Source organism: Crocuta crocuta, unplaced genomic scaffold, assembly GCF_008692635.1.
Source record: "Crocuta crocuta isolate KB4526 unplaced genomic scaffold, BGI_CrCroc_1.0 scaffold44, whole genome shotgun sequence".
Lineage (NCBI taxonomy): Eukaryota > Metazoa > Chordata > Mammalia > Carnivora > Hyaenidae > Crocuta > Crocuta crocuta.
Window position 1 is genome coordinate 6,398,811 of NW_027530179.1, and position 21,190 is coordinate 6,420,000.

General features: G+C 43.8%; 1 protein-coding gene across 3 annotated transcripts; it reads left to right on the forward strand.

Moving 5' to 3' along the window:
• Window positions 1-456: 456 nt before the first annotated feature.
• Window positions 457-18,039, forward strand: MRPS10 (mitochondrial ribosomal protein S10). Of its 3 annotated transcripts, none has more exons than XM_077764963.1 (8): window positions 457-959; window positions 1,648-1,980; window positions 10,613-10,677; window positions 10,769-10,838; window positions 13,058-13,194; window positions 15,312-15,420; window positions 17,094-17,183; window positions 17,664-18,039. In XM_077764963.1, the coding sequence occupies exons 2-8, from the start codon at window positions 1,720-1,722 to the stop codon at window positions 17,745-17,747; spliced, it is 816 nt and encodes a 271-aa protein (XP_077621089.1). In that variant the 5' UTR covers window positions 457-959; window positions 1,648-1,719; the 3' UTR covers window positions 17,748-18,039. The 3 variants fall into 3 exon arrangements, with proteins under 3 accessions (XP_077621089.1, XP_077621087.1, XP_077621088.1); XM_077764961.1 differs by having other exon boundaries at window positions 461-959; window positions 10,766-10,838; XM_077764962.1 differs by lacking the exon at window positions 457-959 and adding an exon at window positions 1,080-1,164 and having other exon boundaries at window positions 10,766-10,838.
• Window positions 18,040-21,190: the final 3,151 nt, after the last annotated feature.

Below are 21,190 nucleotides of genomic sequence, written 5' to 3' on the forward strand. Positions count from 1 at the left end.
TCATAGGCCTGGGCCAGGTATTGAAATTCTTTGATAAAGTTATCTGGGTTGGCAGAAAAGGAACCTAGGCGCTTTTCTATTTGGGAAAGGTCTTGGAGGGAGAAGGGCGGGTGGACCCGAACAACCCCCTCGGCCCCCGCGACCTCTTACACGGGCAGACCAGGTCTGGAGAGGGGTAATGGGACCGCTGTGGGCAGAGATAGGAGGGGATGAGAGGGGGGCCCCCCTGGGGGGCAGGTTCTACCGCGATCTCCGGCTGAGGAGCTTCAGGAGCGGTGGGGGTAGGTAGGGCCGAGGTTGGAGTCGGATCCGAGGGTTGAGGAGCGAGAGGTACGGGAGGCTGGGGGATGGGAGCGCGGTATAGGGGAGGCGGTAGCAAAAGAGGGGCCCTCACAGGAGGGCCAGACAAGTTTTCGGGAGGTTCGGAAAGGGGGGAGAGGACAGAGCGTTCTGGATCCTTGGGGGGTGCAGGTGGGAGAGTCGGAGAGGGGGTGCGGGCAAGAAGAACCTGAGACATAGTGCAGCGGGAGCAAAGTGAAGGACGAGAGCGCAGGGTCCAGAAGGCTTGGACGTAGGGAACCTCAGACCATTTGCCTTGGCGTCCACAGAGGTTATCAAGGTCCATGAGAATCTGGTAGTCAAACGTGCCTTCAGGAGGCCATTGTGACTGACTGTCTAATCCATACTGAGGCCAGGCAACAGTACAGTAATGTCTAAGGCGCTGCCTGCGCAGGTCCTGGTCGCACTCCAAGGTTTGGAGGTTGGCCAGAAGGCAACCTAAAGGCGTTTTTGGATCAGTTTTGGACTGGGAAGCTCCCATAGCCGCCTCGCCCACCAGTTCAGATCACGGAGGAAAGCGTCCCCTCGTCCGTGTGCTGGACTGCAGATCGAGGAAGAGAGGGGTAGCTGTCGCAGAATGGGGACGTCTCCGGATTCTTTGGAGCTCTGGAGGCTACCTGGTAGGCGGAGGGGGGTCGCCCTGACGCGGCCGCGGTTAGGACAGGGCACCCCGGAGAGCGCTGGGGGCTGGGGACACTCACCGCAGTCGAGCACGGCGCTCGGAGAGGCAGTCCCCGGTCCGGATAAGGAGAGGAGAGAGCTTCCTCACCGAAGTGGGAGCTCAATCTCCTCCCGGGTTTGGGCACCAAACGTAAGGCTTTTTAGGTGAGTAAAAAAGACTCCAAGGCAAAATGTTCCGCAGAAGGAGTTTTATTGTATGCACCCTCGGGCGAAGTTCCGCGACCCCAGAGGGGGATCGGGAACTCGCGCAGCGGTTGGGTGGTGAGGGTTTTTGTATAGCCTGTTAGTGGGCGTGGAGGAAGTCCAGATAAATAGGGGTGGTCTCTTGGGGTGGTCTCTTGGCTAGAAAGTCCTAGGCGGAAGGTTTGGCTTTCTTTCCTAAGTTTGTTTCCCGCTGATGTCATAACAGTATTGGCGGGAAAGTCAGCCATCTTAAGAAGTCCGCCAATCCGTGGCGTCTTTGCCCTGCCTCTCAGCCGGCCCAACACAAATTTTGTTAAAATGTTGAAACATAGAGAAATAGGAAAATAAGTCAACCATGAATCCACTACCCAGAAATAACTGTTGCCAATATATTAACTATATACATTTTTCAAAGCATGTGTTACGTTGCCTCCAACCAAACAGGAACTACATAAGACAAACACGATTTGAAGAGGAAACTCTGAAGGATCTTGATAACTATCTACACCGGGGCTGATGCAATGTTATCAAGACTGGGCGTCAGCCAGGCAAAGGACCCTCGAGAAGCCAGCTGGACTCTCAGTCCCACCCTCAAAAAAGCGCGAAATAACGTCTCTATGGTTGTTCCTGTGCCGGAGCTCAAGGCTACGCTCTCTCCTTTTGCGAAACTCTATGGTCGGAGGACGCCGTTGTGCCCCGGAAGTAGTCCTAGGGGGCCGGGACGGCAAGATGGCGGCGCGAGCAGCGCTTGGCTCCATGTGCCGGCGTCTCTGGCAGGTACCTGGCGGGCGGTGGGTACTAAGCTGGCTGACAAGACAGTAGCCGTAACGTCTTGTTGTCACCTGTCGTTTTGGCCACCTAGAATTTCCCCTGGTATTTATTCTGCACTTTGACGCGTTGTTTGACGGAAGGTGGTGAGAAAGGGGAATTAGAAAGTCAGAGCTGGAAAGAATGTTGAACGGCATTATGTTCCGCACCTCTCTTTGCAGATTTGCAAAATACACTGAGTCGCAGAGAAGGCTTGCTTTGGTAAAATTAGGGGCTGAATTGGAACCAGATCTTAGACCCCTCCCATGGAACCAAATTGGGATACCTTTGATTCTGAGATTAGATGAGAGTCGCGGAAGTGGTAGGAAGGGGCTAAATATTCTCTGCGCCTTTCTTTGGAGAAAAAGCAAAAATACCTTGGCAGTGATTCTCAAGTTAGTTGGTCTCAGTATCCCTTTAACAGCCTAAAACTGGTTGAGGACGCGAGAGAGCTATTGCTTTTGGGGTTTTTAGCTCTGCCTATAAGCTTTTTAGAAATAAAACTGGGAATCTTAAAAATGCTTATTTATTTAAAAATAAGACTAAGGAGGGGCGCCTGGGTGGCTCAGACCCTTAAGCTCCTGACTCTTGATTTCAGCTCCAGCCATCGTCATCTCAAAAGTTTCTGAGTTCGTGGGGCTCTGCACTGTGGAGCTTGCTTGGTGTTCTCTCTCTCCCTCTCTCTCTCTGCCCCTTCCCTGCTCGTGCGCACATTCTCTCTTTCCCAAAAATAAATAAATAAACTTTAAAAAAATAAAGAAAACTAACGCATTACATATTTTATGGGGAAAAAATGAAATTTTTCCAGAGTTAGTGAGAAGAATAGTAGTGTTTTATATTTTTGTAAGTCTCTTGTTAACCACAAGAGTGGTAAAAATAAGCATTAATTTACCAGCAAAAATGAGTTTATTTGGGAATAACAAAATTGCAATTCGGGACACGAAAGCTGTGGCAAAACCATGGCAAAACAATAGGTAAGTTCCCAAATAAAGGAAAGGATTATTTTAGAAAGGAGGAGGGAGTTAGGAGGGGCTGTTTTGAATGGAAGTGCTTAGGAGAAAAGCAAGAGTTCAGGGTGATGATGGTTTCTCATTGGCAGAGTTGCAGTGTAGTCAGTTTCTTGTAGAAGATTCACTGTGCATCTTTTCCTTTGGGGCCTGTAATTGATCATAATTTCCTGTTTCTGATTCTTCTATTAAGGTCTGTAATTGACAACTCTTCCTGTAATTGATGTTGAGTGATGTGGGTCACCCTTTTAGCCTCTGGACTGTACTGAGGTTTCCTTTAATTTTTACATTTCCTTCTTTTGATCAAAGTCTTTCTCCAGAAGCGTTGCTGATTAGGAGTCAGGTTTCCATATTTAGTGATTTTGTTCCTTCATGCCAGGAAGGACTTTTTCTGGTTGTCACGTCTTATGTCAGAGAGAAAATACAGGTTGGAAACATACTGAGGTTGGAGTGCCTGGGTGGCTCAGTCGGTTGAGCATCCAGCTTCGGCTCAGGTCATGATCTCATGGATTGTGAGTTTGAGCCCTGCATCAGGCTCTGTGCTGACAGCTCAGAGCCTGGAGCCTGCTTCTGATTCTGGGTCTCCCTTTATCTCTGCCCCTCCCCTGCTCGCTCTGCCCCTCTGTCTCTCTCCCTCTCTCTCTCTCTCTCAGAAATAAATAAAACATTTTAAAAATTAATAAAAAAAAAAAAGAGAGATTGCTCCACCAAACATGGCTGTTTCTAATGGAAGTAATTAGGCCTTGGGGCCCCTGGGTGGCTCAGTCAGTAAAGTGTCCCTCTCTTGATTTCGACTCAGGTCATAATCTCCTGGTTCTGAGTTTGGGCCTCACATCAGGCTCTGCACTGACAGTGTAGAGCCTGTTTGCAATTCTCTCTTCTCCCTCTCTCTCTTCTCTGCCCCTCCTACCCCCAAAATAAATAAACTTTTAAAAAATATTTTTAAAAAAGAAGTAATTGGGCCTTTACAGTATGAAATAGATCTCCTTTTATCAGTTGTGGGTCAAGGAGGCAGGGGCCAGGTGCATTGTGTGTCCTGTGACTAGTTCAAAGGGCGAGAGTCTGAGTACCAAAGTGGGTGGATCTGAGATTCAGAAGGACCGAGAGCAGTGCTTTCAGCCAAGGTATTTGGAGGGTGTCTACAAAATTTTTGTCAAAACACCTGACTGGTAACATGGGCTCCCCAGTCACTATGAAGTGCAAGAGGGCTTCCCCAGGTAGGAGTAATCTTTTCTAACAGTTTAGCCACAGAAGAAACAGTGGCCTGTCCATAAGGGAAAGCTTTAGTTCAGTGAGAAACAGACAGACCATGGCTAAAATGTATTTATATCCACGAGATGAGGGAGCTGTATGAAATTTGTGCAAACGGGTGTCTTTGCATTATACTTTGGACAGGTGGGATGAGCGAGGTAGACACTGTTTACGGCCTTAGTAATATTTCCCCACGAATACGGGTTCATGACACTGTCATTTTGTCAGTAGACCAATGGTTTAATACATGTATAGTGGTAAGTCATAGGAATGTTAGAATTTCTGGTAAGACCAGATTATTAATTTGGTCCAAACCACAGTTCTCTTTATTGAGCCAACAATTACTCGATTTCCCATATTGTTTTTCCCTCTCTGGGGCCAATTGTTGGGTATCTCTGGTTAATTTTTCCAAATTATAGTTTGGAGAAACATCCCTTTGGACCATGACAGAGGTTTGGCTGTTGATTTCCTTGAAAGTAGTGTTTTCGGTGGAAATAGTAGCAAGGTGGTTTCCTTTTGGTGCCCAGGGAGTGGAGTCTGGAATACTTGGGAACCTTAATAACAGCCAGAGCAGTCAGCCAAAGCATGGTATCGAATAAATTTTGGATATAGATGTTTTTAATTGTATCCCCATTGGAAACTTCTGGACTGTTTCCTAACATTCCAAAATCATGGGCTACCCCAAAGGCATATTGACTGTTGTATAAATGTTTGCAGCATTACCCTTAGCTAGAATTGAAGGATAGTTAAAGGGGATCCCATGGTTATTTCTTTAGTGGGGTTACCTGAGTACAGTGGCAGGAATGGTTAGGAATGCAGAGGCTAGGGTAATATCCCCGTGCCACAGGGTCTGCTTGTTGGCTATGGTGCCCCATGGGTCCATGATGGTCCCCATGTTTTGGGCTGAGTATGCCAATGGTGTTTCCTTCCCCTTCACATGCAAAGAATGTAAATGGAAGTTGGTAATTAGGATGTCTGGGCCGTGGACTTTATTAGGCTTTTCTTTGAAGTCCCAAAAGCTATGTCTTCTCAATTTTTCCAAATAATAGAATTAGGTTTGCCATTTCATTTGATTTTTTTTTAGTAAATCATATAGAGATTGAGCCATAAAAGGAGTTTCACATCCAGATTCAACAGTAGCCATCCAGTCCGAGACAACCTCGTAATTGGCACTTCATTTTAGGTTTGAGGAAGTTTAGGATGGCATGAAGCCTACCTGCGTCCAAATTTGGTCCTCGTTCTAAGGTCAGGTGCTCTAAGTACTGAACCAGAGTTTGAGCAACCTGCAGTTTTTCTTCAGAGACTTGATGTCCTTTTAAGGCCAAAAGCTTTAACGGGTAGGTGCTGTCTTACTGAGAGTAGATTTGAGAAGGGCAGCAGAAAAGCAAACTATCTACAGATTTAAAAAAGTAGAGCCTGCGGAAAGTTTTTGATCATCCAAATCTGTCTTTAAGGTTTGTAAAAAGTAAGGACTCTGCTGCCCTGGGGCATTATTGTGCACGGGTCTTTCCATCCTTCCCAAGTGAAAGCAGAAAAATACTGGCTATTTTTACCAACTGGAATGCTAAAAAATACACTACGTAGATCAATTACGGTGACAAATTTGCTTTCAGTGGGAATGGATGTCAGTAACCCTATGGGGGTTAGGGGCAACAGGATGCCAAGGTATAAGAGTGTATTGCTCAGGGGTCCGGGATAAACCTCCATCCTTGGCCATTGAGTTTTCTCATGGGTAAAATAGGCGTGTTATTAGGACTAGTGCAGGGGGTAGTGAGGCCCTGAGCTTTGTAATCTTCTGTTAACCAGCTTGATGCCTTGCGGGGCTTCTTTATAAAGTACTCATTAATTCTGGGGAGAAGTTTTGAAGGATCTGTTTGAATCTAGATGGAAAGTGTTCCTGTGGATTCTGCCAGTCACTTGAAGATTTTGCCCAGAAAAAGGATTTGACCCAGTAGGGACAGCATCCCTGATGCGGCTGTGGTGCTGTCGGACATGGAGCAAATAAAAGATGTCAAAAGGTCATTTAATCTCCCTGGTTGGCTATTTGGAGTCCTACTGTCACCTTCTAGAATTATTTCCCTCTTTGGGGGAGAAAGAAATTCGAGCATGATGTGTTTCTAAAAAACGTCGGCAATCTGTAAATGAACAGGAACGGAGGAACCAAGGAGAGGGGTGTGTGTCCCCCAGAGGGCCTAGACTAAAGGGGACAGGTTCAGAGGCCGGAAACGGGAGAAGTGCATTAGACGCCCCACTGTTGGAACTGTTTTAGTGCTTCCAGCAGGGGCTAGCACTGGGGTCAGGCACTAAGCGAGTGGTTCTGGTGTCCGTAAGGAAAGAGAAAGATTCCGGATCTGAACAGTAGTTTCTCTGAGCCAAGTAAGATGGAGGTTTGCGAAGAGCTGTGGTTCCTTGGAGCTCTGTTTTGGGAACGAGGAGGACATTGGAAAGGCTGGCGATAGAGGGCGGAAGGCAAGACAGTGACCATCTTTTTTCCAGTGTTCTGGCTCTTTGCAATAATAGCAGAAACTAGGAGGGTTTGGGTGTTGTTTAAAGGGCCTTCATTTGTTACAGTGAAAAATTAAGCATTTTAGTGGTCTTTCTTTTAAGTGATTCCCCTAAGGTACTAGCAAGCTGGTTTGCCAAGTTAACTAACCAGGAGCAGACAGAGTTTGCCATTCCATCGTGGTCCTTTTAATTAAAAGAGTTAGCCCAGTTCAGCCCATTAAGAAACATAGTTAAATGCTACCCCCAATGGATTCAACATCAAACAATCTGAATTTTCTTTGAAAACAATCTGAAATCAATTTTAATAGTCATGAATATGTTCGTCAGGCTTTTGTGTGCAAGCCTGAATTTTGTTCCAATCAGCAGGCTTAGGAAAAGCTACTGTAATTGTAATTGCTCGGTGGAGATTTCCAGTGAATGTTCTAGCATCTTGCCAAAAGTTAGGGGTCTGTTTTGGGCTACTTATGGGAAACTCTTTTTAACTATGGCTCGCAATTCAGCATTACTCCAGGGAACATAAGAAGTTTGAGGGTTATTTGGATCCTCAGAAGATTTAACTTTAAAGGAGTAGATTTTAATAGGTTCAGGAGAGGAGGGAGCAGGGGGCTTGGATGAAAAAGGAAGTTTGGTGAGAGAAATGGGGGAACTGAGGGTGTAGAGGGGATGGAAGCCAGCAGGACGGAAGGAGGAGGAGGTCACCACAGGTGGGGCTTGAGCATAGGTGGCTGCTACAGTCCTGGGGGCCTCAGAAGCCTTTTGGTCTTTGTCTGAGTCTAGAAATTGTATTTAGCAGAGAGCCAGTTTTAGATTTCTCGGTAATGTTTGGAAACTTTAAGATACAGGCGTCCCATTCAAGTTTGCCAAGTTTAGAGACATGGCTGTCTGGTTTAGTTTGGAGAAAAGTACGTTTGGAGAGATCAAAACTTCCCCATAATGGCCATTCAGGTTCTAAATTACTTTTAATTAAGTCATTCAATTTAGTTAGAAATGGGCATGAAGAGAAACCAGTTTTTAAACATAAAACCATCAATGTCCCAGAAGGGATGCTGCCCCTTTTGATGACTGGGATCCCGTGTCTTAGAGGTTTCTCTAGACATAAAAAAGAAAAATTCCTAAACAGCACAGTTTCAACAGGGACATCCTGCTTCCAAAGGAATCAGACCAGAGGTCAGCACAGAACCAGTGGGAACAGCCCAGTTCTGGAAAGGAGGGGGACCAAACTAACACAGTTCCAAACCAGGCACAGTTCCAGCAGGAACCTTCCGGCTCCAAAAAGGAGTCAGACCAAAGGTCAGGCAAGCACTCTGAAAGGACAAAGCCTTAAATCAGAGCCCAAATAAAGCCTGGAGAGCTCAAAGCACAAAGACAGTAGTCAGCTCGAAGTCCAGGAGAGACTTAGCCTCCAACTCCAGGAATGGCCGGAAAGCAGTGAGCTTATCTGGCTCTGTGGGCCCTGGCCCCTGTTTGGTCACCGGCCTCAAAGTTGTTGGGGTTCATGGGGCACCTGGGTGGCTTATTTGGTTAAGCGTACGACTTCAGTTCTGGTCATGATCTCACGGTTTGTGGGTTCAAGCCCCGCATCGGACTCTGTGCTGACCGCTAGCTCAGAGCCTAGAGCCTGTTTCAAATTCTGTATTTCCCTCTCTCTGACCCTCCCCTGTTCACGCTGTCTCTCTCTCTCTCTCTCTCTCTCTCTGTCTCTCTCAGAAATAAATAAAACATTAAAAAAAATTTTTTTTAAACAAGTTGTTGGGGTTCATTTCTCGATCCCACTTCTGATCACCAAGTAATGTTAGCCTTCAAAATGAAAGTTATTTTACCAGTAGAAATTGGTTTGTTTGGAAATGACAGAGAATTGCAATTTGGGACATGCAAGCTATGCCAAACCTTAGGCAAATCCCATAAACAAAGGAGAGAAGCATTTTATGGAGGAAAAGGAAGATGTTGGGAGGTGTTTTGAATGAAGGTCCAGTGTAGATAAGCAAGAGTTCAGGGAAATGGTTTTTCACTGGCTGAGTCGCAGAGGTAGTCAAGCTCTTGTAGAAGATTCAGTGCACATCTTTTCATGTTGGGGCCTATAATTGACCATTCTTTCTATAGTTGACATTGAGTGGTATGGCTCCCCCTTGTAACCTCCCTACTTTAATGAGGTTTCCCTGTATTCATTTTCACACTCTTTAACATCTGGCTTAATGGAGGGCAGCTGGATTCTCATACCTGTTTTGCAGTCTTGCTGTATCACTCAGCATGCAGCTTCTAGAAAACCTCACTGTACACAGCTCAGAATGAGAGTGGAAAAGTTGCAAATAATGGCTATTATTAGGAAAATAGGTTTAATCTCCTGGACGCCTCAAGTCCTCGGACCACACTTGAAGAACCATTGATCTTAAGTCAGATGGTGGGGGTGCCTGGGTGGCTCAGTAGGTTAAGCAGCCGACTCTTGGTTTCAGCTCAGGTCATGGTCTCCCTGTTTTGTCAGTTTGAGCTGGTCCTGTGCTGACCGTGCAGAGCCTCCCTCAGATTTTCTCTTCCACTCTCTCTCAGTTGTTTTAAGTTTTATTTGTACTAAAGTGTTATTTTCATCTTCTGAGTATTTGGGGGGATCTTAACTGTACTTCTCCTATCTCTGGTTACATTTTTAATGTTTAAACGCTTAAGGGAAAAACAGAAATCAAATTACATTATTACATTGTAGTACCGTAGGTCTCCTACAATTAGAAGTTTTGCCCACTGGGGGGAGCTGACAGTAAAGGATTTGGAAATGCTGGATTGGTGGGAGTATGAAGTACCTCGGTGGTAGAAGATAGGTATCAGTTTCACTGTGTATTTCAATGTATTTATAAACTAAGCTATCCCAGCCAAGCCAAGATGTACATATGCTAGACCAGATGTATGAAAGCTTCAAAAGAAGGGTACTTTAGAATTATTATCCGACTCTTAATTATAAAGAGACTTTTGCTCAGAAATGTTCAGGCAAAATAAGTATTATATTGAAGTACATTTAATCTATACAAACCAATGGAAGAATGAAGTCACGTATTTTTTTCCTTGATGCCTACATGTTTATTTTTTATTTATTTATTTTAAAAATTTTAATGTTTGTTTATTTTTGAGAGAGACAGAACATGAGCAGGAAAGAGGCAAGAGAGAGAGGGAGACACAGAAGCAGGCTCCAGGCTCTGAGCTGGCAGCACAGAGCCGGACGTGGGGTTCAGACCCACGAACTGTGGGATCATGACCTGAACCAAAGTCAGACACTCAACCAGCTGAGCCATCCAAGGCACCCTCTTTTTTTCCCCCACATATTTAAATCATAGGTGTTCTTTTAATGTGAGAATTGCACGTGTGTGTATGAGAGAGAGAGTTGGTTTTTGGTTTTTTTTAGTTATTTATTTTGAGAGAGAGCACATGCAGGGAGGAGCAGAGAGAGAATCCTAAGCAGGCTCTGGACTGTCAGTATAGAGCCTGACACAGGGCTCAAACCCTCAAACCATGAGATCATCCAACACCTGAGCTGAAATCAAGAGTCAGGCACTTAACCAACTGAGCCACCCAGGTGCCCCGAGAATTGCTTTTTTAAAAAAAGTTCTTAATTCCTGAGCTTTAAAAGATAGAGATTCTCTAGTATTTTGAGAGTCTCTTTTGATTATGAACTCTATTATTTTCCTCTTGTTTTTAAATGAAATATAATCTGGCATTTTAGTTACCCAGTGTCTTCATTTGAAATAATGAGATAACCCTTTATTTGAAGCATTGTACATCTTTTGATATTTTTAGTGGAAACTGTGGATGATTTAAGGACTGACTTTAATTTCTAACATGTACTCCCCTTTTTTTAGGGTTCAAGGAGTTTTTCTATAAGCAGTTCTAAGAGCAGTACAGCCAGAAATGGTGGCTTTCTCCTGTGAGTATATAATTGGATGTGCTAAACCAAATAAGGAAATGGGCTTTTGTGCTGCGTTACTTAGGTTTCTCTTTGTTTCCACACATAGCAGTACCAGTATGAAGTGGGTGCAGTTTTCAAACCTACACGTTGATATTCCCAAGGATTTGACCAAGCCTACGGTATGTACTGTCTACTTCTTGGTAAGGAGCTATATTAGCAATACATTTTCCTCATTACTTCATTTTGGGCTGTTTCCCAAACACTTTAGAGTAAAAATATTTTGTTTCCGAATACTGGCAGGTGCACAGTGTGCCTGAGTAAAGTACTCTCTTTACTGGGTGCTCATCTTTCAGAGAATCAGGGAATCAGTTATTTACCCCAAATACCTATGGGAATAAGCAGCCTTTTGCTTTAGCTCAGCATAATGTGAAGAGTTGTCATAATTAATGATGCAGAATACTTGATATTGCATTAAGGAGATATTTTTTCTTTTAGGCATTCAGGTCTTTGTTTTCATGTTAAGACACTGATCCTGGGCCTGGACAATCCTTTATTGTCCACAGTGAGAGAGAGCATTACCACAAGTAAAGAAAATCTAGAAGTAGCTGTGTAACCTTGTTTCCTTTAAATAAAAGTCAGGATTCTGTCAACCCAGTTCTTGTGTAAATGTGTGGTTTAAAAAATCCTTACAGGGGCGCCTGGGTGTCTCATTTGGTTAAGCGTCCAGCTTTGGCCCAGGTCATGATCTCACAGTTCGTGGGTTTGAGCCCCACATCGGGCTCTGTGCTGACAGCTAGCTCAGAGCCTGGAGCCTGTTTCGGATTCTGTGTCTCCCTCTCTCTCTGACCCTCCCCTGTTCGTGCTGTCTCTCTCTCTCAAAAATAAATAAAAAACATTAAAAAAAAAATTTTTTTTTTAATCCTTACAAATCTGAAACCTTTCATTTCCACCCCTCAAAAGTAATCCCCTATAACAGTTTGTCACGAATCCTTCTAGACATTTGTCTGCATGTACTCATCTTGTCTGTGCACATGCACACCAAAGTGAAATGTCTTCTACATAACGTACTGCCCTTTTGATTTTTTTTTTTTTCACTGAATAGATACTGGATATATTTCCATGGCAGTGCCTATAAACTCTGGGTCTCCAGGGCAGATGTTTGCGTGGGCCAGGCCTGTAAGGAAAGGTGGCAGCATGGGCACAGTGGCAGGCTGTGCCCTTTATAAGCAAGACAGCTGCTGCTTACTCCGGCCACTTGTTGCCATGTGGGAAATCAGACCTAGTGATGTCACATGGTCTCAGATTTTCCAAGCTAAACTGAAATCCAAATTTTTATTCAAACTCCATTGATTTTTTATACCACAGCAGATTCAGACTCTCTTTAAAACCCTATAAGGACCAACCAAAAACACCTCTTAGAGCTGTTTTTCCTCTCCCTTGTCCCCTAGGTTATGGTATAGAATATTCGTGTACTCTATTCTTCCCAGCAACCCTGACCTTGGAGATAATTGAGAGTAAATGTCTAGCTAGCTTCCTGGTTAGTGAGTAGATTTCCTTTGAGGAGTGAAGTAATTTAACCCTGAATCATTGGATTAGTAAGATAAATTACCGGTCTAATGGATGGATGAAGGTGAAGGGTAATTCACCCCTTGGAGGAAAGTCAGAAATGTCAAACCCATTATTCCTAAAATCTCTAAGCATTAGAATGGAAGAGGTACAAATTAAATGCACAGTCAGTGCCTTAACATTTTAATGAGAAATGAGTAAAATTTTATTAGGATAGGCCAAACATACATGAATAAAACTAATAAAAAATATAAATAGTAATAGCTTGCCTCTGTAAAACGACGTTTTATAGCTTAGAAGCACTTTAATCTGTGTTTACATGTTAGCCCCCTCCAGAAATGCCATGCGTGGCGCTGTGAGGAGCCTGGGTACTCTCCTGTTTTAGGCACGAGGAAACCGAAGTGCGGTGAGATAGTATGGCTTGCCCGTTGTCATTCAGCTCCAAGTGGCAGAGTTTAGTTCTCAATTCAAGTCTTCTGACCTTCTGACCAGGCTGCTTGGTTAATAGACCCGATAATCCTTTCCCATGGTGTCTTTGGGGCTCAATATCTATTAAGTTAGCAGGTCTCATTAGTGATGGTGTTGGTTGCTTGGAAGTTCTTTTGATTTAAAGTATATTTTAGCAGATTGTAAGTGTCATTGTGGGGATCTGAATGTGTTAGTATCTAGATACTTTTAAGCTAACAGTATTAAGGTGTTACTCAGCATTTTTCTCCCCATTTATTAGTAAACTCTGAAAGTGTTCAATTGAGGATAATATATTAAATTTTCCCGTTACAAATATTGGAGGAACTACAACTGAAACTTTTCTTTTTGATTTAAAAATTTTTAGATAACCATTTCTGATGAACCAGATACATTATATAAGCGCCTCTCAGTTTTAGTAAAAGGCCACGATAAGGCTGTATTGGACAGTTACGAATATTTTGCCGTGCTTGCTGCTAAAGAACTTGGTATCTCTATTAAAGTGTAAGTATGCTCTTTCCTAATCTGACCTTTTAACTGCTGTAACATGATCAACCAGGAAAATGGTTGCTCATCCCAACTAGGTGTAGCTTTTTTTTTTTTGAGAGAGAGAGAGTGAGAGAGAACGTGTGGGGGGAAGGGGCAGAGAAAGATGGGAACAGAGGATCTGAAGTGGGCTTCATGCTGACAGCAGTGAGCCCAATGTGGAACTCAAACTCACAAACCTTGAGATCATGACCTGAGCTGAAGTTGGATGCTCAAGCCACCCAGGTGCCCCAGGTTTGAGCTCTTAAAATAGCATAGAACCTCATGATAGGTAGAGCGTAAGTTTGTTATATTATCCTAATCAGAATTCCTGTCTACTAGAATTTTTAAATATTAGGATGAGCAAACAAGAAAAATAGAGGAAATCCTTTCTTAGCAATTGCATAGACATAAGGAGAAGCCCTCATGTGTGGACTCTCCATGGGGCAGGGAGGTGTTTGGTGAACAAGCAGTCCTTTTATTTATTTATTTATTTATTTATTTATTTATTTAAATGTTTTATTTATTTCTGAGAGAGAGAGATAGCATGAGCAGGGAACAGTCAGAGAGAGACACACACACACAGAATCCAAAACAGGCTCCAGGCTCTGAGCTAGCTGTCAGCACAGCGCCCAGTGCGGGGCTCGAACCCGTGAACAGTGAGATCATGACCTGAGCCAAAGTCAGACGCTTAACTGACTGAGCCACCCAGGCGCCCCACAAGGAATCCTTTTAGACTCCTTGGGTTTGCTGCTCTTTGTCTAATATAGCCATTATTTTAAAACTGCCTTCAGAAACACTAGTCACCCAGTAATTTCATGCAGGAGTAAGAGAGCTTCATATAGCCTTGAAATCACTGCTAGATCAAGTAGAACTATAGTTGTCTCCCCCTTCCAAGACCCCCAGTGGATGCCTGAAACCACAGATAGCACTGCACCCTATATGTAGTGTTTTCTCCTACACGTATATACCTGTGAGGAGGTTATTTATAAATTAGACACGTAAGGAATTAATAACTAGTAATGAAATATAACAGTTGAGTAACAATATGCAGTAATAAAAGTTATGTGAACGTGCTGTCTCTCTCCCTCTCCGAATCTCTTATTGTATCGTACTCACCCTTGTGAGGAGATGAGACCATAAAATACCCACGTGATAAGAGGCACCTGGGAGGCTCAGTTGGCTAAACGTTCACCTCTTTATATCAACTCGGGTCATGATCTCATGGCCCGTGAGACTGCGCCCGATGTCTGGCACTGCGCTGACGGTGCGTGGAGCCTGCTTGGGATTTTCTCTCTCCCTCTCTCTCTGACCCTCCCCCACTTGTGTGCATGCGTGTTCTCTCTCTCTCTCTCTTCTCTCCCTCAAAATAAATAAATAAAACATTTTTAAAAATTGCCCACAGGATGAGAGGAAGTGAGGGGAATGATGTAGGCACTGTGATGTATGATGTAACATTAGGCTGCTGTTGACTTTCTGACTCCCCCTGAAGGAGTTCTCATCTGCTTCTGGACCACGACTGACCATGGGCAACTGAAACTGCTGAGAGCGAAACTGCGGATAAGGAAGGGGTGATTCCCGCAACCCTCTTCTCTCATCACCTGCTCCTGATGCTAAACAAGGCCCGTTTGCGGCTTTGCTGGTCTTGCCTTATAACAAAACAGAAGGAACCCACACGTTTCCATAACAGACTTTAGTTTTGTGATTATCAGTATCTCTGCAGATTTTTCTAAAACAATACACATACGGCAGCACACGGCTGCTACTCCTCACAGTTCGTGTGTTTGGTCAGAAAGGGAGTTCGGGGCTGGAAAAGCCGCAGGTGCACTTGTGTGCCCTTGCATGCCAAGGCTCAGTTTTGGGTCTGTGGAATAATCTTCCCATCGCTGCCTGCAGTGTCTGTTTTGGCCTGAGCTCTATGACAGCGGTTGTTAGACAGGACATTTTTGACAAATGGAATTCTGTAAGTGGTAACTAACACCTGTAATCGAGTATGAGCCTGAACTACAGAATTGTGCAACCCTGCTTTGATATCAGTGACTCAGGTTTTAACATCACTTAGCTTAAGCATGTTGTTTCGCCCATTAATTTTTCAGACATGAGCCTCCAAGAAAAATAGAACGATTTACTCTTCTCAAATCTGTGCATATTTTCAAGAAGCACAGAGTTCAGTATGAAATGAGAACACTTTACAGATGTTTAGAGGTGAGTTTATTTCAGACATTCAAGCATTTCTGAAATGTCTGGAATTTCACACTAGCACAGTGTTAACTTTCCTTTGATGTTGACCTTTCAGTCAGCCCATGACTGATAGGAGAGAAGGTAAATGATAGGAAATCAGACTCCAGTAAACCATCCTGAAGAGCAGTTCATACTTTAAGTAGTGCAGATTATGCTAATTTTCAGACAATAATATGGCCTTGGAATAATTTTGTTTATATTTCAAAACTTCTAGTTACGTTTTTATATACTTCCAGTGATCCTTTGTACACGCTGACTGGGTTTTCCATGTCCGTGATAGGCAACATTAAGGTTTTTCATTCATCTGTTACTCGTTTGTGCATCCACTAGGGTCAGCATAGTCTTGTGGTTAAGGAGAGCGAGCGTTCTGGAATCAGATCCAAGTACTGGCACATACCAGTTGTGTGCTCTGTACCTTAGTTCTTTCATCTGTAGAATGAGAGTAACGTACCCATCTTATAAAGTTAGTGAGAGGATAAAATGAGATGTTTATCTAAAGCACTTAGAATACCCCCTTCAATTAGTAAGTGATTAATACAGTAAAACCTTGGATTGCGAGTAACTTGTTCTGCAAGACGAGCAAACATTTCTCATAAATTTTAACTTGATAAATGAGCGGTGTCTTGCACCACAAGTCGTACATGATGCTGAACATCACATAATCACAACTGAGCCAATAGCTTTTCTCTCTCTCTCTTTGTCTCTCACTGCGGGATGGTGGGTGATCATCTCCCATGTTCGGATGCTAGGTTTCAGGCTGCGGTGTTGGGCAGAAATCAGTGATTTATCAGAACGTTGGAAGGTGCTCACAACTGGCACTAGTGTATGTTTTGTCACCTCAGCACCTATGGACAGTCCTTTGCTCTTCCACACAAGAGGAAGCTTAGGAATGCTTTGCTTTATTCTAGGGTAGGCTGCTGCAGATACGGACCCTTTCCTCTGCTGCCTTATTGCCAGTTCCATTAAATACAGTAGATGACGAGAGTTTATTAATACTGTGATGTAGTCAACATCCGCACAAGTGTATACAATGGCCCCCATGCAGAAAAAGATTCCACTGAGCCAATAGATAGCAGTGATTCTGTTAGTGATAGTGACAGTCATCCTGCACCCTCCTCTCTCTCGTCTCCCTCAAAGGTGTTCAAAGGTAAGTGCAGGTTAATTTGTTTATTTTTCATTATATTTTGTATTTCCTTTATTATGTTGTATTATATTACAGTATTGTAATTATTTTTATATGAATATTTTGAGGCAAAACAAATCGTGTGAGCTTCCATTATTTCTTATGGGGAAAATTCACTTGGATATTCAAGTGCTTTGGATTACAAGTATGTTTCCAGAACAAATTCTGCTCGAAAACCGAGGTTTTACTGTAACTTACTGAAACAAATACAGGTATACTGTTTTAATACCATGCTTGTCAGCTGGGCTCCCTAGAGCCCTGGTTTTAAGGTGGTCTGTGTATACTTCCCTCTTCGAGTCAACTAGGAGATCCACACTCTTTTCCTTTTAAATTGGAATTCTGGGTAAGATTTCACAGAGAAAGAAAAGGCTGTTCTGCTTTTACTTAAAAACAGAAACTTAACATTTCTGCTTTAGCGGCATATCGTGAACCAATTTCATGTTTGAATTTTTAGTTAGAACATCTGACTGGAAGTACAGCGGATGTCTACCTGGAATATATTCAGCGAAACTTACCCGAAGGAATTGCCATGGAGGTTATAAAGGTATGACTTGAATTTCTGCCTCTGCTGGAGAGGGGCCCGGCTTGTTTTGCTACATCGCAGGCCTGTCTTGGCGCACCGAATGGAGGGGAAGGCCCGTCGCAGGCCTGGAGTCAGAGCTGCCGCGGTGGCTGGGGTCTCTGCCTCCCCATTGCAGCGGTGACAGCTCAGCAGATCCCGCCACCACATCCACCTCCTCCCGGACCACCTCTGGAGTCCTCTGCCCCCTTAGCGGTTGTTTAGGCCTGGGGTCCGCGTTGATTGGCAGTGTCCCTGGAGATCACCGGGATCAAATCGACCGTTTGTGAGACTGGTTTATATCCATCCAGTCTCCTTCTGTCTGTTTCAGAACCCTACAAAGGATGAGGGGGGTAAAAGGAAAAAAGAAGGCAACAGGACTTGAGGGAACAAAATGTATCCATTTGTGACTAAAGAATTGGGTTAAGTCTGCATTGTGTTATAGTTTTGTTTTTCTCTTTTTAGACAAAATTGGAACGGTTACCAGAGCACATCAAGGAGCCAATCTGGGAAACGGTACCAGAGGAAAAAGTAGAGAGCAAGTCCTAAAGTTTCAGCCAGTCCACTTGTGCCGGCCTGTGACCCACGGGGGGGGTCAGACATGTACGTTGAAATAGAGGCTTCCAGTGGGAGTGACCATGAGTCCACCTGACCGCTCTGTTGAGCCCCCGTGCCCTGATCAGCTCAAAGCAGGGCTGAAACTTTAATGACAGACACACTGGACCATAGTGAAAACCACTTCACCTACTCTTCTGTACACAGTTTCAGATCCGATTTCAACAAATGTGAGCAAGCCCCTTTGACTACTGTGCACCAAAAGAATCAGGTTTCTATTTTGTCATTCTGTTCTAGTTCAGTTTTTAGTTTGCACTGATATCATTTCATTTGTCTGAATGTTTGAAATACTCCTTACGCACATTTTTTTCTTTTCAGCTTCTTAGAAGGAACCTTCAGTTAATTAGGTTAGTGTAACAGTGAACTGCCAAACAGTTAAAGTTTTTGATACTTACCTAGTGGAAGCTGGCAGTTCCTAGTGTGGAGGTGGTGATCTCCGAATTTTACCTCATTTCAGCGGGACATTCTTGAAAATGAACATACTGTGCAGCAGACCACACGCATTCGTGGCACACACTAAGCTTCTTGTCGCCCAAACCTTTGCCAGGCTGCCAGGAAGGAGCACTGTCATGGGATTTGAGCTTTCAAGAAATGACTGTCTGCCTCACTTTTTTCCTCCTGTGATTTGTCCATTCGACAGGCTTATATTTTGTTAGCTCTGTAACCAGCGCTGTAGTCAGTACCAAACATTGAGTGGAAATAATGGCTTGTGAAAGCTGTGCAGGTCACGGATAAATATTTTTCCTTATTAGGTCCCACACTGAGAAGTCCTCCTTCTTTTAATAAGTGGCATTCCTTTTGTTTGGAGATGTCTACTTTTCCATGAAATTAAACTGTAGTGAAAGCCCTGAAAGAGGCAGGACTACAATGCGCTAAAAGTGCTGGCGTGTCACCCCCAGGGAGTGATTCGTTTCCTTTCTGCAGCAGAATCAGGTCCGTGTGTTTTGCGGTTTCCTTCACATCTGTGGGGGTAGTTATGACTTCTCAGTTTTTCCCCCCCCTTAAACTTAAACTGGAGTCCCTGTTCTCTTTTCCCTGACCTGCTATCGGGTGTCGGTGTTTTGAATGCATACTGCTTATGTATCAGACTTCCATTACTATCATTAACATGAAGAGAATTATAGCCATGNTTTTAAGTACAGACAGCAATTATCTTAAGTCAGTAGTCTAACTTATTAACACTTCTATTTGTTAAAGCTACCCTTCTTCTTTCCTGCATTATATTATTTAGTTTTACCGCAACATTAAAGAGTAGCAGAGTAGAGAAAACACAGACTTTGAAGTCAGGCCTGAGTCAGATAAGAGTTCAAAGCTAACTGATGTAAACTTGGGTGGGATACTTCACCCTGTCAGAGCCTCTGTTTACACATTAGTAAAATGTAGGAAACCTACTCACTGAGGTTGGAGTATTAAATTAGATAGCTTATAAAGCACCTCACACCGACGTGGGCAGATAATAGACTGACTAAATAATAGCCAGTAGTGGAGGCAGTACAGATTTGGTGCTACTCCAGATGCTTATGTGCTGGATGCACTGTTCAAACACCAGCCAGAAAAGACCTCGGGATATCTCTCGGGTGTGGACAACACTTAGATCAGCTGCGACCTTTTATTTACTTATTTACTTACTGAAGTTGATGCGAAGTTTAATGGAGATGAGAAAACACATAACGTGCTTATTATAATCACCATCACACTTATGCCAAGTTTTACATCGTCATTTACAGATGCTATCTTACTTCATCTTTGTAACAACCCAATAAAGTAGTTATGATGATTATCTCCATTTTACAGGGCAGAAAACCAAGTTATGACTAGCCCATTCAGTCACCCTCTGGTTTACAGGTGAAGCAGAGACAAAAAAGGTGAAACTGCTTTGTGTGCCAGTTGGAGGCAGGGACAGCCCAGAGCTTCATTTCCAGAGGCTATGGGGTACTCAGAAGTCCACGGATTTTTTTTTTCTTTTCAATGTTTATTCACTTATTTTTGAGAGAGAGAAGGAGAATGAGTATGAATGAGGGAGGGACAGAGAGAAGACACAGAATCCAAAGCAGGCTCCAGGCTCCGAGCTGTTAGCACAGAGCCCGACGCGGGGCTTGAACCTACAATCTCTGAGATCGGGACCTGAGCCAAAGTTGGACACTTAACTGACTAAGCCACCCAAGCTCCCCGTTAACTTTTTTTTTAAGTTTATTTATCTTTTTTTTTAATTTTTTTAATGTTTTATTTATTTCTGAGGGAGAGAGAGAGGGAGACACAGAATCTGAAACAGGCACCAGACTCTGAGCTAGCTGCCAGCACAGAGCCTGACACGGGACTCAAACCCATGAACCATGAGATCATGACCTGAGCCGAAGTTGGATGCTTAACCGACTGAGCCACCCAGGCGCCCCTAAGCTTATTTATTGATCCTGAGAGAGAGGGAGAGAGAAAGAATCCCAAGCAGGCTTCACAGTCAGCGCAGAGCCCATTGCAGGACTTGAACTCGTGAACTGTGAGATCATCACCTGAGCCGAAATCAAGGGTTAGCCACTTAACCACCTGAGCCACCTAGGTGCCCCTCAGATGTCCACATATTAAGTGCAGAATATTCAGACCTAAAGTCCAGATTTACCTTCTCTTGCACATTAACAGAATATACTCATTTCCCCTACAGCTTAGAAGTACAAAGAGATTGACTAGGGGGGAAAACATCTAAGGAATAAAAGACATAAATGTGTATGAATAAAGGCAAGGAGCATAATACACATTGCAGTCCTTATGGCCTCGGGGCTGACGCTAGGCCTAAGTGTCCAAGGGGGAACAGGAGAGTTGAGGTTTCAGAACCTGGCGTGGAGACGATTTACATTTGGCTTTGGGCCAGGGCTCAGCAAACTGGTTTGTTGCTCTCAAACATTTCCCTCCTCCAAGAGCCAGGCTTATAGCTGACCACCCGTGATCCCCAGGGTTCTCTGTGCAAATTCCTGCTCAGTTCCTAACCCTGCCCTCCTTAAAGCCTTGCTATTATTACTCACTTCCGGCTATCATTTCTCCATATGGCTCCTAATCCTCTTTAAAATGATATATTTATATCTCAATAGCTCAGCAGTAAGTAAGGGCAGGTCATGGGCAACTGACCCACATGAAAAGCCAATTGGATTTTAGATTCCTTGGCCAGAGGCTAAATCAAGTTCTCTTTCATTCATACAATTTCTTAACTTGAACCTGGGTGCCGTGCTTTAGTCCATCCTCAGTGCTGCTTCTATATCGGTAAATGTGAAGAGACAGGGATGATACCACCTTCACACCCAGCAGCTAAGGTGCTGGTTGCACAGAGCACAGCAACTGCTGGGTGCATGTTGTCTTCGGGTGTGATGAGATGGGGAAAAGGCTGGAAA

Excerpts from the sequence above, each read along its gene's own strand:
- MRPS10 (XM_077764961.1), top strand. The coding sequence starts at position 1,720 with ATGCAATGTTATCAAGACTGGGCGTCAGCCAGGCAAAGGACCCTCGAG. Across the intron at positions 13,195-15,311 it reads CTTGGTATCTCTATTAAAGT|ACATGAGCCTCCAAGAAAAA; the intron begins GTAAGTATGCTC and ends TTAATTTTTCAG. Across the intron at positions 15,421-17,093 it reads CACTTTACAGATGTTTAGAG|TTAGAACATCTGACTGGAAG; the intron begins GTGAGTTTATTT and ends TTGAATTTTTAG.